This window comes from Odocoileus virginianus, chromosome 12 (assembly GCF_023699985.2).
Source record: "Odocoileus virginianus isolate 20LAN1187 ecotype Illinois chromosome 12, Ovbor_1.2, whole genome shotgun sequence".
Lineage (NCBI taxonomy): Eukaryota > Metazoa > Chordata > Mammalia > Artiodactyla > Cervidae > Odocoileus > Odocoileus virginianus.
The window spans coordinates 44,620,675-44,642,388 of NC_069685.1; the positions used below are offsets into that span (position 1 = coordinate 44,620,675).

Here is a 21,714-nt window from a genome sequence, read left to right on the forward strand (position 1 = left end):
CTGAGCCACCAGGGAAGCCCATCTAGAAAATAAATAACAACAGAAACCTCCTTGCCTTGAGCAAGGAACTGAAATTTTCAGCATACAAAACCAACCCACCATATCTGCATCATACCACGTGTCCTCAACCTCTTGGAAACATCCTTCTAAAACTCACTTCAAAAGTTTAACTTACAACAGATAAAAACCATTGTATATGGAATGGATAAACAAGACAACAAGGTCCTATTGTAGAGCACAGGGAACTATATCCAGTATCCTGTGATAAACCATAATGGAAAAGAATTTTGAAAAGAATATGTGTAGAAAGCTTCCCTGGTGGCTCAGCGGTAAAACATGTGCCTGCAATATAGGAGCCACAGGGGACGTGGGTTCAATCCCTGGGTCAGGAAGATCCCCTGGAGGAGAGCATGGCAACCTATGTCAGTATTCTTGCCTGGAGCATCCCATGGACAGAGGAGCCTGGCGAGCTACAGTCCAGAGGATCACAAAGAGTCAGTGAAGCAACTGAGCCTGCACGCCTATGTGTATGAATGAATACATATATGTATATGAATACATGTGTGTATATGAATACATATGTGTATGTACAGCAGAAACTAACAATGTTATCAACTATACTTCAATTTTTAATTTTTTAAAAATTAAAATTTTTTAAAATTGAAGTTAAACTTATCTTCTGTTTCTGAAAAGTTTAGGCAAATGAGAGTTGATTCTGCTGGACTCTCTGTCTGCAAGATCTTTGACATTCTCTTCACTCCATGTTTTATTGTCATCTGCTCAATGCTGCCCAAATAGGGATTAGAAAATGGCGGGGTGGGGGGGGGTGAATCCATTGTTTTGTACCCTTTCTCCAAGGCTAGGATGTCCAGCCAACCTCAGACTCACATGTAAAATCAGGCAAAAATGACGATTCCTTCTCTTCCTTGGGAATTTCACTTTAGAAACAGAAATCTTAAGGACAAAATTGGCTTAAAGTCTTAATTTCATTAATATACTTTTGTCTGATAAATCAGGAAGAGAATATACAACCCATTATGTGAGGACCAAGGGTTAATCCAAATCCTTCTAAACAACACGACTAAACACTGGGATTTCTGTGCGTCTTAAAGTGCTTTGTGAAAACCCCCAATTCATTCCTTTTCCCTTTCTTTTTCACATGCAGGACACGTTTGCTTAGCAGATATAAATAAGTTCATGTTATTGTTATCATTTGGAGTGTTCTGTAGCACTTAATGTAATAAATAAAAATCTCTGTTTGACCACATCCTTGGGGATGTCAAGAATGCTTGGCCAATTTTAGCATCTTTCAAAATTTAAATAGTGGTGGCAGCATAGTCCTGGGTTCTCCGTATGGTTATATATTCCTCCTTGAGGGGATTTCAGTAATGCTGTCTAATCAGCTTAAGGAGTTAATTAAACAGCTGTCACTTACTTTCTTAATTCTGAAACTTGATGCTAAATGAGATTTGAAATTAGTGATGCAAAAATAAGCAGTACTTTTGTGATGCCAGGGGATTTCTTCTCATGGCCCAGAATAAAAGGGACCTTATTCCCAGCCAGTAGGGGTCATGGGTGACCCAGAGAGATGAACTGGGGTCCTGGGAAAATGCTTACCCTGCTGGGGAGTGTGGACACACTAGGTAAGACCCTGATGCTGAGAAAGATGGAGGGCAAAAGGAGAAGGGGGCGGCAGAGAATAAAATGGTTAGAGAGCATCACTGATTCAATGGACATGAATTTAAGCAAACTTCTAGAGATGGTGGAAGACAAGGGAGCTGGCTTACTGTCAGCCTATGACATTGCAAAGATACAGACATAACTTAGAGCTTGAACAACAACAACACATTAAAAATATTGATTCTTGGTGTCTCTTGGAAAATCAGAAAACATGCAAACCCCAGGTCCACATTTTTACATGGCAGCCCTTAGCTGGAGCTAAAACTGCCCACTTTTGATCAGATGTGAGAGCCAGATTCACCATGTTACCATCATCACCTCGCAGGCTGGTTGAAACCAGAGCTTTGACACCACGTCCCGAGACACCAGGGCTTCCCAGGTAGTGCAGTGGTAAAGAACCCACCTGCCAACTCAGGAAATGCCAGAGACACAGGTTTGATCTTGGGTGGGGAAGATCCTCTGGAGTAGGAAATGGCAACCCACTTTAGTATTCTTGCTGGTAAAATCCCATGGACAGCCCAGGTTGGATGCACGAGACAAGTGCTCAGGGCTGGTGCACTGGGAAGACCCAGAGGGATGGGATGGGGAGGGAGGCAGGAGGGGGGATCGGGATGGGAACACATGTAAATCCATGGCTGATTCATGTCAATGTATGGCAAACCCACTACAATATTGTAAAGTAATTAGCCTCCAACTAATAAAAATAAATGGAAAAAAAAAAAGGTCCCCCTGACACATTTCAGTGACTATATCTTGAAGCCAAGTGACATATATACTTGCAATCTTGAAAAAAAAAAAATCCCATGGACAGAGGAGCTTGGTGGGCTACAGTCTGTGGGGTCAAGAGGAGTTGGACATGACTGAGCACACACACACACACACACACACACACACACACACACACTCATGAGTTACCACGTCCAGGGACATTTGTCTGGACCAAGAGACAATGCCACTTAAAGTAAGAGCAAACTGTATGAGAATTGCCCTGTCCCTTGAGATGTTGTGTGAGCTTTCACTTGGAGGCTCTGAGAATCTCAACCAGAAACATGGACATGAGTAGAAATGCTCCAGATCTGAGCATATGGTCCTGCAGTCCTGCCCAGATGTTTTCTCCAGAAATAAACCTGATGTGGATTTGCATAAAGAATAAACATGACCATAAAGTCATGATTTTGTTTTATTTTTTAAAATTGTATTGAAGTGTAGTTGATTTACTGTGTTATGTTGATTTCTGCTGTACATCAAAGCGATTCAGATACAGATAGATAGATAGATAGGTAGATAGATAGATATTGGCTTCCCAAGTGTCACAACGGTAAAGAATCCACCTGCTAATGCAAGAGATGCAAGAGATGCAGGTTCAATCCCCAGGTCAGGAAGAGCCCCTGGAGCAGGAAATGGCACCCCTTCTGATATTCTTGCCTGGAAAATTCCATGGGCTGAGGAGCCTGGTGGGCTACAGTCCATGGGGTCGCAGAGTTGGAACAACTGAGTGACTAAACACACACGTATTCTTTTCCATGTTCTTTTCCATTATGTTTTATCACAGAATATCAAACATAGTTCCCTGTGCTATGCAATAGGACCTTACTGTTTATCCATTCTCCATATAATAGTTTGTATCCACTAATCCCAAATTTCCAATCCATCCTTCCCCTAGCCCTTCCACCCTAGCAACCAAAAGTCTGTTCTCTATGTCTGTGAGTCTATTTCTGTCTTGTAAATTAGTTCATTTATGTCATATCTTAGATTCCTCACAGACATGATATCATATGATATTTGTCTTTCTCTGACTGACTGACTTTAATTAGTATGATTATCTCTAGGTCTGTCCCCATTGCTGCAAATGGCATTATTTTGTTCTTTTTTATGGCTGAGTAGTATTCCCTTATGTACCACATCTCCTTTATCCATTCATCTCTCAATGAATAGTTAGGTTGTTTTCATGTCTTGGCTATTTTAAGTAGTGCTCTTATGAATATAGTGGGGCATGTATCTTTTTTAATTAGGGTTGTGTTTAGACATAGCTAGCATGCATTTATGCTGGCCACAAGTCAGTCACAAACCTAAGTACTTTTCATGCATACAATCCTCACAGCAAATCAATACTATGGAAATATTTGCAACTCCCATTGTACGGATGAGAAACTGAGGCACAGTGCAGGCACTAGCTTGTCTAGAGCCACAGAGCTAGCAGGGACAGAAAGTGGGGTTCAAAGTCAGCCTGTCTGGCTTCAGAGCCAGTATTCTTCACTTTTTGATCTACTGTCTCCATATATAATTTATTTCCTATAATATCTGTAATAAACTTTACGCAACAGCACACTGATTGTTTCTACCCAGAAAGATTAAGAAAGGTGTCCCATTTGAGCTGGACCTTGATCTTTGCATCTTAGGATCATTTTTAACAGGGAACTCCACTGGCACAAAAAGGATGATTTTTCAAATTTGTTTATATTCAGTTTTCAAAGTCACATCTCCTACAGATAACCAGTGCTATTGTAATTGTTGCTGACATGAAGAAAATCAAGGATTTTCCCTCCCTCCTGCTTTAGCAATAAACTTTTTCCTATCCTTTGGTGCATGTATTTATTAAAGCCTGAATCTAGGAAAGGAAAGTCCCCAAATTAAATCTATGCAGTAGGCTTGGAGGATGTGTTAGCAGGAACAGAAGCACGGGAAGTTCTGCTGGGAACACTCCCAGGAGAATGGAGAAGTCAGTAGAGAACTTGACAACAATTAAGGCTATGATAAAGAGAATTGTGAAAGGCAAGAGAAGAAATAGGTGCTCAGAGACACCCGCATCTGTGATTATTGGCTTGGCCCAAAAGTTCATTCGGGTTTTCCATCCCATCTTATGTAAAACCCAAACCCAACTTTTTGGCCAACCCAGTATTATCCATAGCATGGAAAGCAATGAAATATAGAGCAGTGTTTTGCCATACCACAGTTCTCAACTGACGTGACATCAGAAGCCTGGAGACATTTTTGGTCATCACGACAGGAGAATGACACTATGTGCTGAGCCCAGGGATGTGGCTAAATAAATGAAGTGCACGGAATAGCCTGAGAGCAAAGGCTTTTCTAGCCCCAAACATCAATAGTCTAGATGGAGAATTTCTGCTCCCCAGTGAACAATATTTGTATGAGTGTAATAGATCCATTACCAGTTTTCAACTTTTAGATTCAACCTTTGTGCCAAGCAAAGGAGGCTTTTTTATATTTCAGGACACAACGAAGATATTATCAACCTGAAGAGGATAAAAGGAACAGTTAGAAATGAGAAAACTTGGGAGGTCAATGTGGTATTACGAGCTGAAGGGGCTTTAAGCTGTGCTAATATTCTCATCTTATAAAGTATGTCTCAGTTACCTCTCTCTGCATTAGAAAGGACAGCGTTATGTTGTGGCATAACATGGTGATTGTCATTTATATTGTTTCTGTCCTGGTTCTGGGAGTTGGTAGGACTCAGCTATTTGGCTCCTACTCAGCTGGGGGAGTGCCCTCGAAGGCTTCCTCACTGATGTAGCTGGTGGGTCAGTGCTGGATTTTTGCTGCTGACTCAGCCACTTACATGCCAGTGGCCTCTCCATGCGGCCTGGGCTCCCTCACAGCATGGCAGTTGAGTTCCAAGAACAAAGATCCCCAGGGAGAAAACTAGAAGTTTTATTGCTCTGGATGACTGAATCTCAGAAAAAAAATATCACTTCCATTGCATTCTGAGCTTCAGAACGTGAGTCACTAAGTCCAGGCTGTACTGCAGGGGAGGCTCCCTAGACTCCACTCCTGCGTAGGCAGAGTCAAAAACTGGGCAGGCAGACTTTTAAATCACTTGGGGATCAACACTTTGTCTCTTAATGAGAGGTATGTTTTGCTTAAAATGAAAAAAAATAAAAAGCTTATCGAGGGACTTCCCTGGTGGTCCAATGGCTAAGACTTTGCATTCTCAATGCCAGAGGCCTGAGTTCAATCCCAGGTCAGGGAGTTAGATCCCACTTGCCAAATCAAAGACCCCACATGCTGCAGCTAAGACCTGGCACAGTCAAATAAATAAATATTTTTTAAAAAAGAAGTTAATGTTGCTATAGAGCAAGGTTCTGTTTTTAAAAAGAAAAAAGACAGCTAATAGAAGAATCAAACCAGGAACTTAATTGTGTGGACTGGGACAGGAGAAATTGCAGAGGGTGAAAGATTTCATCCATGTCATCCCAGAAAATCGGTAGGTAATATTTGAGCATACTATGTCAAGAAACTGTAATAGAGCATGTTATTTAGATATACAGGGAAAAAGCCTTCCTAACATAGTGGAAGAGTTGAAAGTGGGACAGATAAAATGACTTTTTATGGTATTTTGTGATAAACCTTTTCACAAATGCAAAATTTTAACAATGAGGTTATGTAACCTTGATAAGATTTTTTAATTCACATAAAAAAGTAAACACACCATGCATTGGGTTTGCATCTTAATGTCATCCGAAAGACAGCCTAACTGTGAAAGGCATGAGCAGACCGCCAGTCTCCTGTGGGCTCTGTGGTATGACATTTCTCTGCTTCCCCCTGGGAGGGAGAAAATTTTTATTTTCTTAGCAGCTTATAAGGCTGCTAAAATAATTCTCCATACCCCGCTATACCATTAAACCCGAGGGCTGATGTACCTTCAAAAACGGAGTGGTTTATAAATTTGCTTGCAAAGCATGTGCCAAATTGACTGCTGCTCCCACTTGTTAACAGAAGCACAGAGGTTATTTATCATGATGCAGCATTACCACTAATGAGATAGAGTATTTCCATGGTCATCTAATGGCTCTTCTGTTTAATGTGGTATGAATTGGTCTGTTTGGTATTCATTAGGGGTGCAGGTGGGAGAGTTGGAATAACAGACCTTGTCCAAACAAGCAAGAGATCAACAAGATGATGAGTCACTATTCTATTTATTAGGTTGTTGATCTTTGTTGGGAAGTCAGTTGAAAAGATTTAGGAAATTAACTACAGTGAAGGAATCACATTGAGGAAAAGCATGGCGTTGGTGATGTTAAGTTCCTGTTCTGTGTCTGCCCCAGCTCATTTCAACAAAAATCAGGGCAGTCAACCAGGAGATGAAGGGCCAGCCACCCAGCAATGTTGAGTTTTCACACCTGAGCTGTCTTTTAAAATACTTTGGCCTGGGTCACAGTCCAGAACTCAATGAATATATATTTTTTGAAACTGAAGTTGGGAAGTGTTGTGTATTAGAGTTGATTGGGTTATACTGCAGTAACGTGTAGCTCCACCATCTTGTTGCCATAAGACAAGGAAAGCATTTTTATTACTCTTGCTTCATGTCTTACCTGGGGCACTAGGAAGCTCTTCTCCATATGCTGACTTGGATCTAACATGCTCTGCCATCTTGGAGCTGAACCAACTGGGAAGCATTGCCTTTTCAGTCATCAGGGCAGGTGATGAGAAAGAATAGATAATTGTTCATGAACGCTTTAGTGCCTTAACCCAGAAGTAGCAAATAACATTGACTCTCAGATGTTAGTGGCTGTGTTTGCATAGCTCTATCTGCAAGGATAGAAAGTAAGGAAAATATAAAGGAGCAAATGACATCTTGGCTGAGCCTTCCTTTTCTGGCATAAACTGGAACTCACTTACATGGCATACTCAACAACAGCCAGCCTAACTGGCCAGGCATCCCTTCTGATTAATTGGTACCCACGCCATACCAGTGTTTTAGGGTCCCTCCACCTAGTGACCCCCAGTCTGTTTGGCACCAGGGACTGGTTTCATGGAAGACAAATTTTCCATGGACTGGAGTTGGAGGGGGTGGTTTCAGGATGATTCAAGTTCATTACATTTACTGTGCACTTCATTTCTATCATTATTATATCAGGTCCACCTCAGATCATCCCAGTCCATATTTTAGTTGTCACTTTTGAATATGATATGTTTTGGCAGAAAGGGAAAATCATTTCTGTACCTGATTTGGACATCCATCTTTAACTCAACAGTGTGCTTATTTTAGTGTGAAACCTAAATTCTCACTCCTTATATCCCTTTGACATTGGAGGTCCTAGAATTCAGTCTGCTCTGAACAAAGAATCATAAGATACTGTTTGTTTGTGTCATTTGAGGTGTCATCAAGAGCAGAGGGTGAATCATGCCTTTATAGAATGTTAATTTAAGAGTGTTAACAGACTTAATAGAATACTCTTTGTATTTTAACATCAGAAAAATACCAGTGCATGTAGTGTTGAAAACTATCATTTGTAGCTGCCCCAAAGGTACCCTGTTTGTACCCCACAGTGCAAATCTCATCTTCTCTAGGTAAATTCCTAAAACCTACTTCATGCAGCCTCCCTTGAAAGACAGAGAGCATGTGTGCTCAAAGTGTCCATGGGGATTTAGGATCATGATTCAGTCTCTGCCAGTTGGATGATGCACCTGTGATGCTTTGTTTCCAATGCTGCGATGAGAAAGGATGTATGCCTGAGATTTTGGAAGAGGCAGTGAGTTTCTAGAACAATCTGCCTGATTTGTCAGCTTCCTAATTAAGGCAGAAGCAGCAAGTGGGCCAACTCTGTGTTTGCAGACTTTGAGCTTCGGAGGTGGGGCTGGAGTCTGTTCCTTCAATCCTGTCCACAGTGCAGGGCTCAGTCCACACTCAACAAATCCCTTTCAGCTGAATTGAGCTATATTGGATTCTGTTGTGTGCAACTAAGATCCGTGACTCACACGATGTTTCTCAAAACTGAACGTCATTTCCAGGATACTTTGAAGAATGGGTGAATATTGTAAGACATCAAGTACCTATTTAAAAAATCTATTAACAATATAGGAAGTTGCAGAAGTATCAGGAGGAGAGTAAGACGGTTGCAAATTGTAGGTTGATCTAAACTGTGCTCCAAAGGAGCCAGTGTCAACCCCTCAGATGATGCCAGGGCTCCCAGTGCGGATCCTTAATTCAGGGTGTCTGAATTCTTCGTCTCCTGATGACCCACAGGGACGCCATTTTGTTTGTGTCCTTGCTTCAGCGGAGCATTTAATACGTCTTATTGAGTATTTTAGTCTCTCCAAGGTGATAAGCAGACAAGTGAAGAAGTATTGCGTCTGAAACCTGCTGGTTCAGTTCAGTCACTCAGTCGTGTCCGACTCTTTGTGACCCTATGCACTACAGCATGCCAGGCTTCCCTGTCTATCACCAACTCCCAGAGCTTACTCAAAGTCATGTCCATTGAGTCGGTGATGCCATCCAACCATTTCATCCCTTTCTGTCCCCTTCTCCTCCTGCCTTCAATCTTTCCCAGCATCAGGGTCTTTTCCAGTGAGTCAGTTCTTCGCATCAGGTGGCCAAAGTATTGGAGTTTCAGCTTCAACATCAGTCCTTCCAATGAATATTCAGGACCGATCTCCTTTAGGATGGACTGGTTGGATCTCCTTGCAGTCCAAGGGACTCTCAAGAGTCTTCTCCAACACCATAGTTCAAAAGCATCAATTCTTCGGTGCTCAGCTTTATTAGTGTATTTTCTGGACACATATCTCCATGCAAACGAGAATGTCCAGGTGTGTTTCTTTTTTAAAATATTAAGTGAAATGCTTGTCCCAAAGTTGATCCTGGGGAATTTCTCACCCGACCTGGGAGTAACTTTCTAGTGCCTGGTCCATTTTGGAGCTGCTGTCTCTGCTGGCCTGGCACGTGCCCTCAGCCTTGCTCTGGGTACTTCCCTGACCTGGTCCCACCTTGAGTCGTTCAGACAACTTCCCACAGGTTGGCCCAGGGCTTTTCTTACATCCCAGGAGCCTCTGCCCAGGTGTGCAGTTTATACTCCTGAGGCATGTGTGTTCTATCCCAGCAGCCAATTATGGGAGGCCAGGCCTCTGCAGAATCTTGCTCCCGCCGCCCACAGCTGCAGGCTGCCCCACACACCCTACATTCGGCTTTCCCTTCTTTCCTACCTCCCGTGCCTCGCCCCACACTCTTGCCCCCTGCAAATAAATCAACTTCATCCAGAGTCTTGGCTCAGGCTCTGCTTTGGGGAAAACTCAGACTAATGCAATATCCAATATGCACATTGGCACAGTGAGTTTGATAATGGTTAAAGAAACACCAAGTCTGCATCTCAATAAGAAGTAGAAGGCAACTTTGTAAACCAAGGTGCTTTCATCTAACTACCTTCCTGGTCAACTTTATTGAGTAGGATTCTTTGTAACCAAAAGAAAATGATTCTGGTTAATTTTTCTTTTTTAACCATACTTGAGGTATGATTGACATGTAAAAAGCTGTACATACTTAATGGATACAACTCAATGAGTTTGGGGATAAGTATATACCTAGAAAGCACGTTAAAAAGCAGAGACAATACTTTGCCAACAAAGGTCCGTCTAGTCAAGGCTATGGTTTTTCCAGTGGTCATGTATGGATGTGAGAGTTGGACTATAAAGAAAGCTGAGCACCGAAGAATTGGTGCTTTTAAACTATGGTGTTGGAGAAGACTCTTGAGAGTCCCTTGGACTGCAAGGAGATCCAACCAGTCCATCCTAAAGGAGATCGGTCCTGAATATTCATTGGAAGGACTGATGTTGAAGCTGAAACTCCAATACTTTGGCCACCTGATGCGAAGAACTGACTCACTGGAAAAGACCCTGATGCTGGTAAATTTTGAGGGCAGAAGGAGAAGGGGATGACAGAGGATGAGATGGTTGTATGGCATCACGACTCAATGGACATGAGTTTGGGTAAACTCTGGGAGTTGATGATGGACAGGGAGGCCTGGCATGCTACAGTTCATGGGGTCACAAAGAGCTGGACACGACTGAGCGACTGAGCTGAAAACTGATATACCTTTCATGGTCCTGCAATGCAGGAGACCCTGGTTGGATTCCTGGGCCAGCAAGATCCCCTGCAGAAGGCATAGGCATTCCACTCCAGTACTTTTGGGCTTCCCTGATAGCTCAGTTGGTAAAGAATCCACCTGCAATGCAGGAGACCCCAGTTTGATTCCTGCGTCAGGAAGTTCCCCTGGAGAAGGAATAGACTACCCACTCCAGTATTCTTGGTCTTCCCTGGTGACAAAGACAATAAAGAATCCGCCTGCAATGCAGGAGACCTGGGTACGATCCCTGGGTTGGGAAGATCCCCTGGAGGAGGGCATGGCAACCCACTCCAGTATTCTTGCCTGGAGAATCCCCAAGGACCGAGGAGCTTGGAGGGCTACAGTCCATAGCGTCACAAAGAGTTGGACGTGACTGAGCGACTAAGCACAGCACAGCACATATACCTGTGAGGGCTTCCCAGGTGGCGCTAGTGGTAAAGAACCAGCCTGCCAATGCAGGAGACAAAAGAGACGTGGGTTCGATCCCTGGATCAGGAAGATCCCCTGGAGGAGGGCCACTCACTCCAGTATTCTTGCCTGGAAAATTCCACAGACATATGAGCCTGGCAGGCTACAGTCCATAGGGTTGCAAAGGGTTGGACAGGACTGAAGAAACTTAGCACGCACACATATACCTGTGAAGCCACCGAAACCACTAAGATCATGGACAGAGCCAACACCTCTTAACGTTTCCTCCCTCCCCCTTTATTATCATCATTATTATTACTCATGTATGTGGTGAGAACCTTTAACACATGCTGTGCCCTCTGGTGGTAAAGAATCTGCCTACAATGCAAGAGATTTGATCCCTGGGTCGGGAAGATCCCCTGGAGAAGGACATGGCAATCCACTCCTGTATTCTTGCCTGGAGAATTCCATGGACAGAGGAGCCTGGTGGGCTACAGTCCATGGCGTCACAAAGAGCTGGACACGACTGAGCAACTGACACTTTTGCTTTCACTTCCACTACCCTCTAAAAAGGTAATTACCTAATGAATACAGGTTCTTTTGGAGAATGGATAAAATAGTTTAAAAGGCAAGAACCAGGACCTTAATGGAAATACAGATAACAGGACAAATGACAGACTTTTCCAGGTGCCCCCAATGCAAGAAATAGAATCCAAACATTCTCGGCTCTTGCCTCAGTCTCCTTGAACGAAATTCAAATCCCAGGGTTAGACAGCTTGATTGTCAGAGCCTCAGAGATCACCGGGGGCAGAGGGTTATACTGATTTTCAGTCCTAAAAACAGGGATGGCTTCAGCCAGTCAAGCCAATACCTGGCTATTTCTAAATCAATCCATGTCATATGTCAATTTCTAGTAAGGAGAAATTTATTTATATTAATGCTATAAATTGCTGTTTATAATAGAAGTCTGTTTGTAGGCTCTCTAGTGTGTTACACAGATGTACTTGTCAGTCCCTCTGTCAGTGCTAATCCATAGTATGAAGCTCCAGAATCAATCATGTTTCATACTTTTTTTTAAAAAAAGGAAAGGATTGTATTTCCGAAAGAAAACTGAAGTCCTGTTATGCAGAAGGACTTGGGGCAGGTGAAAATCAAAGCTGTCCATCCCAGAAATTCATTATATTTCTTTAAAAATATTACTGCCTTGGCTAAAATGTTCATTTGGCTTTTTCTGAAAGATGTTACAGAAAAATCCCAACAAATTTTTTGTCAATATAAGGAAACTGACTTTGATACTTCACTCAAACCTCATTTGTCGGAGAGCTCGCACACTCTTCTTCTGTCCTCATGAGCCCCCAGAGGAAACGCTATCTTTGTGCAAATCTAAGTAAAATCAAGCCGAGTGTGCCAGTTCACTTTTACTGCCACCTCCTCATAACGCCCATCTTTCAAATTTCTCTCTCACTGAGTTAAAATGATGTGAAATGTCCTGCTTGGAGGTAAGAGGGTGGGATCGGGTGCACTGTGATCAGATAAGCCTCTGATTTTGCAAATGCTGACCCTAAGCCATGCTTCCCACATCACAGCTGAGAGCCGGGCGCCCATATTGTGCTTCATCCTGTTTGTTTTATAGGATGTTTGCACTTCTCTGCCCTCCTCTGCCCTCCTCCGATGGGGCACTTGAAGCTCTGTCTATGACGCTTCTGTTTAGAGAAGAAGCAATGAACCCAGCTAACACCACATTTATTCTAGTCCAACCTCGTTCATCGAGTTTAACATTTGTGAGATCATTTCAAAACCACATATTAAAATGATTTCCCAAAGCCACAGTAATGTTGAAGTTCCCAAATCATTTTCTTCTCATTAGGAACAATAGGCAATTTAACTTAACTTCTTTCAGCCCAAGACCTGTGAAAACTGATGAGTATTTCTTCCTTCCGGGGTGTGTCAGATAGGACTGTGATCATCTATGAGTGACAGGGACACACACGCGCACACACAAAAAGATGAAAGAGGCAGGACTTCAGTCTCCCCTCCAGATGTGTCCAGAGGAAGCAGTCCAAGCTTCCTGCTGTGAGGCACCTCCCATCAGGCTGCTTCTCTTTGAGCCTCAGCCATGCTACGAGTTTCCTGGGGCTGCTGTAACAAAGTACCTCACATGTGGTGGCTTCAAACAACAGAAATTCACATGGAAACAGCCTAAATGTCTATTGACAGATCAATGGATAAAGATGTGGTACATATATACAACGGAGTCTTACTCGGCCATAAAAAAGAATGAAACCTTGCCATTTGCAGCAATGTGGAGGCAACTAGGGATGATCATGCTGAGTGAAGTAAGTCAGAAAGAGAAAGACAGATATCATGATATCACTTATGTATCTTATAGACTATGACACAAATGAACTTACCTATGAAACAGAAACAGACTCACAGACGTCAAAAAGAGACTTGTGGTTGCCAAGGGCAGAGGGAAAAGAAGGATTGAGAGTTTTGAATTAGCAGATGCAGACTATAGAGAATGGATAAACAAGGTCCTACTCTATAGCACAAGGAACTATATTCAGTATCCTGCAATAAACCATCATGGAAAAGAATATGAAAAAGAATGTATGTATATGTATAATTGAATCACTGTGCCCTACAGTAGAAATTAACCCAATGTTGTAAGTCAACTAGACTTCAATTTAGAGAAAAATTTATTCTCTCAGAGTTCAGTAACCCCCAAATTCAGGTGTTGACAGGGCCACACTCCCTCTGATTGTACTTGAAGAGGACATTTCCTGCTTCCTCCATTTTCTCACATTTTATCATTGAGAAAATTTAGGCACTAAGAGTTAAGTTAGTTAGACTTCCCTGGCGGTCCAGTGGTTAAGACCCTGAGCTTCCAATTTAGCAGATGTGGCTTTGGGGAACTAAGATCTCATATTCTGTCAGCTTCTTTGATGCTTCTCAGCTGGTAGCTGCATCCCTTCCATCTCTGCTTTTGTCTTCACAGGACCATCTTCCCTGTGCCTCTTGACTGTGTTTTCCCTTCCTATGAGGCCACTGGTTGTTGGATTAGGGCCCACTCAAACCCACCATGGCCTCGTTTTAACTAATTATATCTTCAAAGATTCTCTGTTCAAATAAAATCATACCCTGAGGTTCGTGGTAGAAAGGAACTCTGGGGGACACTGTTCACCCCTTCACAGCCATCATGCACCTTTGGGTATAGTCAGTTCTCCACATATGAATGACTTCTGTTCTGAGAGCACATTGCTCAGTCCAGTTTGTTCCTGAGTCCTACAAACTCAGCTAGGTGCCCAGTTGACAGCATCGGCTATATAAGACTATACTATAATAGGTTTATAATACTTTTCACACAAATAATACATTAAAAAATACAAAAAATAAAAGATTTTTAATCTTACAGGGCAGGACCTTGAAAAGTACAGTAGTATAGTACAATAGCTGGCATACAAGCACTGGCATCGAGTAAATGGGCAAGAAGAGCTACTGCCTGGAGGAGGGGGAGAAGGTGGGAGATAGCAGAGCTGAAGGTCATCAGCAACAGGAGGTGGACGGCAAACTGCAGTGTCACTCTCCCCTGACACTGATGGAATGCACGTTAGCATCTTTGAAAGTGCAACCTGAACTTCTTAGGCACCGGGCAATTCTTAACCCACTGAAACCCAGGCCAAAAGCAAGAGGTGGGCACTGCTATCCTCATTTTATAGTTGAGAAAATTTAGGCACCAAGAGTTAAGTTAGTTAGACTTCCCTGGCGGTCCAGTGGTTAAGACTCTGAGCTTCCAATTTAGGAGGTGTGGGTTCAGGGAACTAAGATCCCATATGCTGTGAAGCACAGCCAAAATGTTAAAAAAGAAAAAGAAAAAATAGTATACTTAATAAGAGATTTTAAAAAATAAAAGTTATGTAGGTTGCCTGAGGTCACCCAGTGGGTCGTGTCAGAAGTGAGATTTGAACCCAGTGCTCCTACAAGAGTCTCCCTGCTCTTAACCTTTGTACTACACTGAACCATTGGGTCTTAACAGCAAGCTCCACCTTTGGGGGTGCAAGAGACAGCCCCAACTGTGCACGGTGGGCTGGAAGAAGAGGAAAATGCAAAACAAGCCTTCAGAATCTGCTTTTTTAAAACAGACTTCCCTGGCAACTTCACCCAGAGACTGCCATTTATATCTCATGGACCAAAACCATATCACAGATTAAGGGCAGCCAAAAAGATGTAATAATTTTAGCTGGGCATTTTACTGCCTTAAAGGAAATTGGCATTTTGTTAGGTAAGCAGGAAGGCAGGATAGGCACTGGATGAGTTACAAACCGCCTATAACACACAGATCCATCTCTTGATGTGTTTTTCTTTTTTAATTTTTATTGAAATAGAATTAGTTTACAACATTGTGTTAGTTTCAGGCATACAGCAAAGTGATTAAATCATACATATATATTCTTTTAGAATCTTTTTTCATTATGGGTTATTACAAAATATTGAATATAGTTCCCTGTGCTACACAGTAGGACCGCGTTGACTATCTATCTTACATATAGTGGTGTGTATCTGTTAATCCCAAACTCCTAGTTTATTCCTTCCCCCTTCCCCTTTGGTAACCATGTTTGTTTTCTATGCCTATGAGTCTATTTCTGTATTTGACGTGTTTTAGAGGGACCCCCTTCAAAAGTAGTGTTTTCCTTTATCCATTATCTTCCTCTCCTCTGGTTTAAAAATAATTTTCAAGAGCTCACATGAAGAAATGACTGTGTTCATACACAAAATCAGAACCCTAGAAACAAGAGGAAATTTTTAAAAACACAAACACTCTAACATTGATTCCAATCTGTCAGGCCTCCATATGACAAAGTATTTCACACTTAAGTCACAACAGACTGTCAGGGCTATGTGCATTTCCCTTACACCCTGCCAGAGTGCTCCAGACCAATTCCTAGCGTCACCGTCTGCCAAGATCTTTTGTTGAGATTGTCTGTCTACACACACAGCAGGCTGGATGAGCCAGGGAATGGTCAGCTCGCAGGAGCTAATGAATAAAACTCCAGCTCCCTCTCCCTTCTGTGTAATTATTTTAGGCTGTTTATTTTGGTGTGGGTTTTTTTTTTTTTTTTAAGTTTATTTGGTTGCACCACTAGGGTTCTTAGTTTGGGGCATGTGGGATCTGGTTCCCTGACCAGCAGCAATTGAACCTGGGCCCCTTTCCATTGGGAGCATGGAATCTTCACCCCTGGACCACCAGGGGAGCCCCTCAGCTATGTCTTTTAGATAGCTTCCCCCAGAGGAAAATATATGATAAAACATTTCAACATATTAAAATGTGTAACATACCCGATATGTTTCATCATAGGGATTAACCCCTGCAGGATTAAGCTCCAGCCCCCAACTCTGGTCGCTGGCAGGACATGCATCCTTGTTGGCTGCCTCTTCTTGCCTATATCACTTCCCCACTCTCTTCTTGAAGTTTCCTGAGTCTCTGAAAAAACAAACGGCTCTTGAATCCTCATCCCAGCATCTGTTTCAGGGGCCTTTCCAAACTAAGATGCAGGTCATCGTTTCTCAAGTAAAACGAGGACCGTCATTGTTGCCTGACAATAGAGGATAATGAGTTACATTTCAAGAAAGGATCTGTACGCTTACTCACGAGGTCATCCCTTTCCTGTACCACAGTCAGCATCTCTTCCCCCCTCTTGCCCTCTTGTCCCCTCTGGGGACCCTAAAGTTCTGCAGCCGTGTGGTCCAATTCCCAGAAAGGACTTACTGCCAAGAACACAGTGTCCAGATGGCAGAAGACAAGCATGGAGCTACCAGTAGAACTGAGACAGGGCTTTCTCAAGACATGCCTGCCTTTGTTTCTGAGTCTCAGGGGCTGTGATAAGGGGAACTCACGGCAATAAGGCAACTGAGCCTTCAAGAGTTTTATGGGATCACACCTCAACCCACGCCAGGCTTCTTAAGGCACATTTGCCACCACCTTCTTGTCCAGAGACTTTTGTGAGCCATCCACACACCAGTCACTCCTGGCGAAAGTCAGCAATGCACAAGAGAAGGCTCTCTTCTTTTTTCATCTTTTTTTTTAATTTTTTGCACTACTCTGAACTTTCTTTATGTTTCCTTCTTTCTTTCTTGTCTATGCTGGGTCTTTGCTGTGGGATTCGGGCTTCTCTTGCTGCGGAGCAAGGGATCTAGAGCAGGGGCTCAGTAGTGGTGGCGCACAGGCTTCGTTGCCCCCCATGGCATGTGGGATCTTCCCGGACCAGAGGGCGAACCCTTGTCCCCTGCACTGGAAAGCAGGTCCTCAACCACTGGACCACCAGGGAAGTCCCTCAGAACCTTACTAATGCAAGCGAAAGAACCAAACTTAACTAATTCCAAAAAACACAGCAGTAACATTTTTTTTTAAATAAGCAAAAAAAAAGCAGTAGGGAATATATTGCTTTGTATAACCATGAAGTCCATGAATTATTATGTGGATTAGATCTAGGTTTCTTTTTTAATTTCTATTTTACATTGAAGTTGGCTTCCCAGGTAGCTCAGCGGTTAAGAATCTGCCTACTGATGCAGGAGACACAGGTTCGATCCCTGGGTCGGGAAGATGACCTAGAATGGGAAATGGAAACCCACTCCAGTGTTCTTGCCTGGGAAACTCCATGGGCAAAGAAGCTTGGTGGGCTACAGTCCATGGGGTCACAAAGAATCCACCGTGACTCAGCAACTGAGCACACACACAGAGTTGGTTAACTCTGTGTTAATTAGGTGTTAGTTTCAGGCGGACAGCAAAGTGATTCAGCGATACATATGCATGTGTCTGTTCTTTTTCAAACCCTTTCCTCATTTAGATTGTTGCTGAATATTAAGCAGAGTGAAGAGAAGTTTCTTGATATCAAAGGATCACACAGAGGAGGCAGGAAAATGCCAGGCTTGAAAGCTTGGTCTCTAATCCCCACTGAGATCTTGCAGATGGACTGATGCATTCTGTTTAGAGGATAAGAAAACACCCCAGACCTGTGGGCTCACAGCTGCCCAGTGGTTATCCCAGGGTCATTTCCCACAATGCTGACCTGACTGCAAATGCGTTACAGGCCTTTTGTGTTTTATTGTTGGAGCAGAGACGCTCTTTACTTTTCTACCACTGGTGTGAAAAATTGTTTTCCCTGAAGCTGATGTTCTAATGCTGTTTCTCTAGTCTGCTTTTTCCCTTAGAGATGAGCCAGTTTGGGCCCGAGAGTTAAATTGTGTTTTTCCACTTCTTCTCTAAGTGTGAACAGTTCCTTTTGATCTCTTCCCTTTAGAGTGGAAAAATATGCCTGGCCTTTTTCCTCCCCAGAGGCAGCGGGAAGTAGCAACACCACACTGATTGGGTTCCTTCATTCTTTTACTATGTTTATACCCAAAATAAAATAAAAATCCCCTGGAAACCCACAGGGAAGGGAAAAAAGGTGCATAAGCAATGGGGCATTTGGAGGCCTATGCATATTCAGACAGTTTAAGGCATAGTCCTTGAAATTCAGGAACATTACAAATTGTAGTCTTGTCTTTTAGAATTAAAGAAACAGAATATATATATATATGTATGTATATATATACACACACATATATATCCATGCATGTGTATATATATATTATCATATCCAAAGGCTAAGCCAAATGAACTAATTATAAAACGATCTGAGTCCTATAAAGGAAAAGTAAAATCTTACATAAGAAATAGAAAGTTAACATAAGGAAAATGGTTATGTAATTTTAAGCTGATAAACTTCTACGCCTTCTTCTGGCATACGGCTAAATGGGCGTTTTTGATTTCACATGAAAACCAAATTAACAAGAATCTCTACAAGCCTGTCTCTAAAAGATGTAAAAGGCTCCCTGACTAGCTCCTAAGGCCCGTCCAGACACGGTGTTGTTGCTGTCCCCAGGCTCAGCTGGTCAAGCTCAGATGAATAGAAGAAACTCACTGTGCATGCTGACATAAGACCTCTGAGGAACATGACCGACATGTGATGAATGGCAATTGAACCGAGAATGTCGAGGACTAGAACTCGAATGTCTTGTTGCACAAAGATTGAGGCTTACATGGGAATTTTGATCTTCTCGTGGTTAGAGGAGACAATCCTTGCAGAGAGGAACGAGATTCTTGTTGCTTGGGGCTCAGTGTTCTCCACCTGAGAAATAGGCTCACAGCATCTCATAGGACTGCGCCAGTTCACAAACCGCCAGAGTGTAAGAGTAACCCTAGAAGGCATGGGCCTGTTGGCGACAGAAGTGCAGAGTGAGGATTCTTGCTCAGTGTCCAGGAAAAGATGCGTGTGTGCTCAGTTGTTGAATTGTATCCGACTCTTTGCCACCCCATGGACCGCAGTCTGCCAGGCTCCTGTCCATGGGATTTCCCAGGCAAGAATACTGGAGTGGATTGCTCTTTCCTTCTCCAGGGGATCTTCCCAACACAGAGAAAAGGTACCCCTTGCCAAGGAGAGAAAACTCATGCAGACAAATGTCATATAATATCACTTCTATGTGCAATCTAAAAAAGTGATTCAAATGAACTTGCCTACAAAAACAGAAATAGACTCACAGGCATAGAAAACAAACTATGGTTACCAAAAAGAAAGGCAGGGGAAGGATAAACAAGGAGTTTAGGATGAACAGGTACACACTACTATATGTGTGTGTTAGTTGCTGAGCTGTGTCTGACTCTTTGCGACCCATGGACTGCAGCCCTCCAGGCTCTTCTGTCCATGTGATTCTCCTGACAGGAATACTGGAGTGGGTTGCCATTTCCTTCTCCACACTACTGTATATAAAAGAGATAAACAACAAGGACCTACTGTATAGCACAGGGAACTATATTCAGTATCTTGGAATAACCAATAATGGAAAAGAATCTGAAAAGTTATATCTATATATATACATATACATGTATATATATACACATATCTGAATCACCTTGCCATGTACCAGAAATAACACAACATTGTAAAGCAACTATATGTCAGTAAAAAAATAAAAATCAAAAAGGAGGGACTTACGCACAGAAGGCTAAGATACAAAACAAGAAGATGAAGATGCTAGTGTGGATTCCAGCTCCTTCCTTGCTGGTCCTTCTCCATTCTTTCCATGGGCTCTGGGTGAGGTTCTATTGAGCAGGAAGCAGAGGCAGCCCCACAGAGCTTACCGTCTAGAAGAAGGATGAAAGGATTGAAGAGCTATAAGGAACAGCAAAACTGCAGTGGTGTCAGATGCCCCAAAGGAGAGCCCAGGCCTTCTTTGCTGGGCTCTGAGGGGCTGTCATGTTCTTGGCTCTGAAAGCAAATAATAGAGGCAAACAGGGAGGTCCCAGAGGACACATGTTGAGCTGAGCTCTGAAGGAAGTGTTTAGCAGGGAAAATGCATGTTTGGGTGAGTGTGTGTGTGTGTGAGTGTTGTGCGTGCATGTGTTCCATTGATGGAGCTCTGGGGGTGTCACTGGGGTCATCATAGCATTCCAGACACACACAGAGGCCAGGATAACCTTGGAAAAGTGACAGGACGTGAAAGAAAGCAAGAGCCACAGCCACAGCTCTCTCAGTCTCCTTATGTCCCCCGCAGTAGGCATCTTGTTCCCTGGCCAACAGTTGACTGCTTACATCGGAATCCTTTTGTGTGAACTTAGACCAATTGGAACATGAACACGTGGACTCGGGGGTTGAGCATCCTGGATTCTAATCCCACCATCGCCATTTCTTAGCTGTGTCAAGTAACAGAAGCTCTCTGTGCCAACCGCATAGTAGAGGAAATCTGAGTGCACGTTTAGTGATTCTGTGAGACTTCATAGGTCCATACTTCTACAGTGCTAGGACAGTTCTTGTTGCATGATGAAGTTTGTCAAATACAGTATTATTCATGATGAATTTGCTCCCCCTCCCTCTGCATCCCATACCCCCTCTCCATCACATTCAACCCCTCGGAAGTCTGGGTGATGGAGGACATTACCTGGGCTGCCGTGACCCCTCGGCTGGTGCTAAATGCTGGGCTTTCTGAGCCTAAGTGGGGGCAGGTTCTTCGCAGGGAGGCTGGGGGAAGGCGGTCTGCACAGGCATCAGGATGTGATGGCAGGATACGTTTGCTCTTCCAGGAGGCGGAAATCCTGAACACAGCCATCCTCACCGGGAAGACGGTGGCTGTGCCCGTGAAGGTGGTCTCGGTGGAGGAGGATGGCGCAGTGACAGATCTCAAGTCTGTGGAGTGCCGATCATCTGATGAAGATGTCATTAAGGCAAGTTGACACCCCCGGTCCCTGCGGAAATCCGCTGTCATGTCAGCATCAGTGCTGGTCAACCAGCTGGGACCACAGGGTCCCTCGAGACCCCCCGTCCCCCATCCCACTCTAGTTATCCCGCTGCTCCCATTCCCAGGATGAGAAGGAATGGTGCTTCAGGGGGTGCTGGGGGTTAGGGGATGGTGGAGAATGTTAGTCCTGGTCGCTGATGCTCCTGACCGTCTTTATTTCCAAATGCTGTGACTTCTTGCGCGCCCCGAGGGAGAATGGCTGAGGGATGAGGGACCACCATCCGAACAGAGCTTACTGTACCCCCACTGACCGCACTGGCTGGGAAGGAGAGAGGAGGCAGCATCAGAAACTAGGTCGACGCGTATGCGGCCACGCTCTAGGATGATTTCATAGCACAAAGCGTTTTTGGAGGATTGGTGAGGATTCACAACCCGGTTCCACTCCCCCGGCTAACCAGCAGGATTCTCCATGACTTAGGGATGGGGTGACCAGCTCTCC

At 43.5% G+C, this 21,714-nt stretch overlaps 1 protein-coding gene across 3 annotated transcripts in view; it reads left to right on the top strand.

The window, feature by feature from the left end:
* The window catches only part of TMEM132D (transmembrane protein 132D), an 852,888-nt gene that overhangs the window by 702,624 nt on the left and 128,550 nt on the right, over positions 1 to 21,714 (top strand). For all 3 annotated transcript variants that reach the window (XM_070475067.1, XM_070475069.1, XM_070475068.1), the window contains one exon: positions 21,061 to 21,201. In XM_070475067.1, coding sequence (XP_070331168.1) covers positions 21,061 to 21,201 — 141 coding nt within the window. The remainder of the gene's footprint in view (positions 1 to 21,060; positions 21,202 to 21,714) is intronic.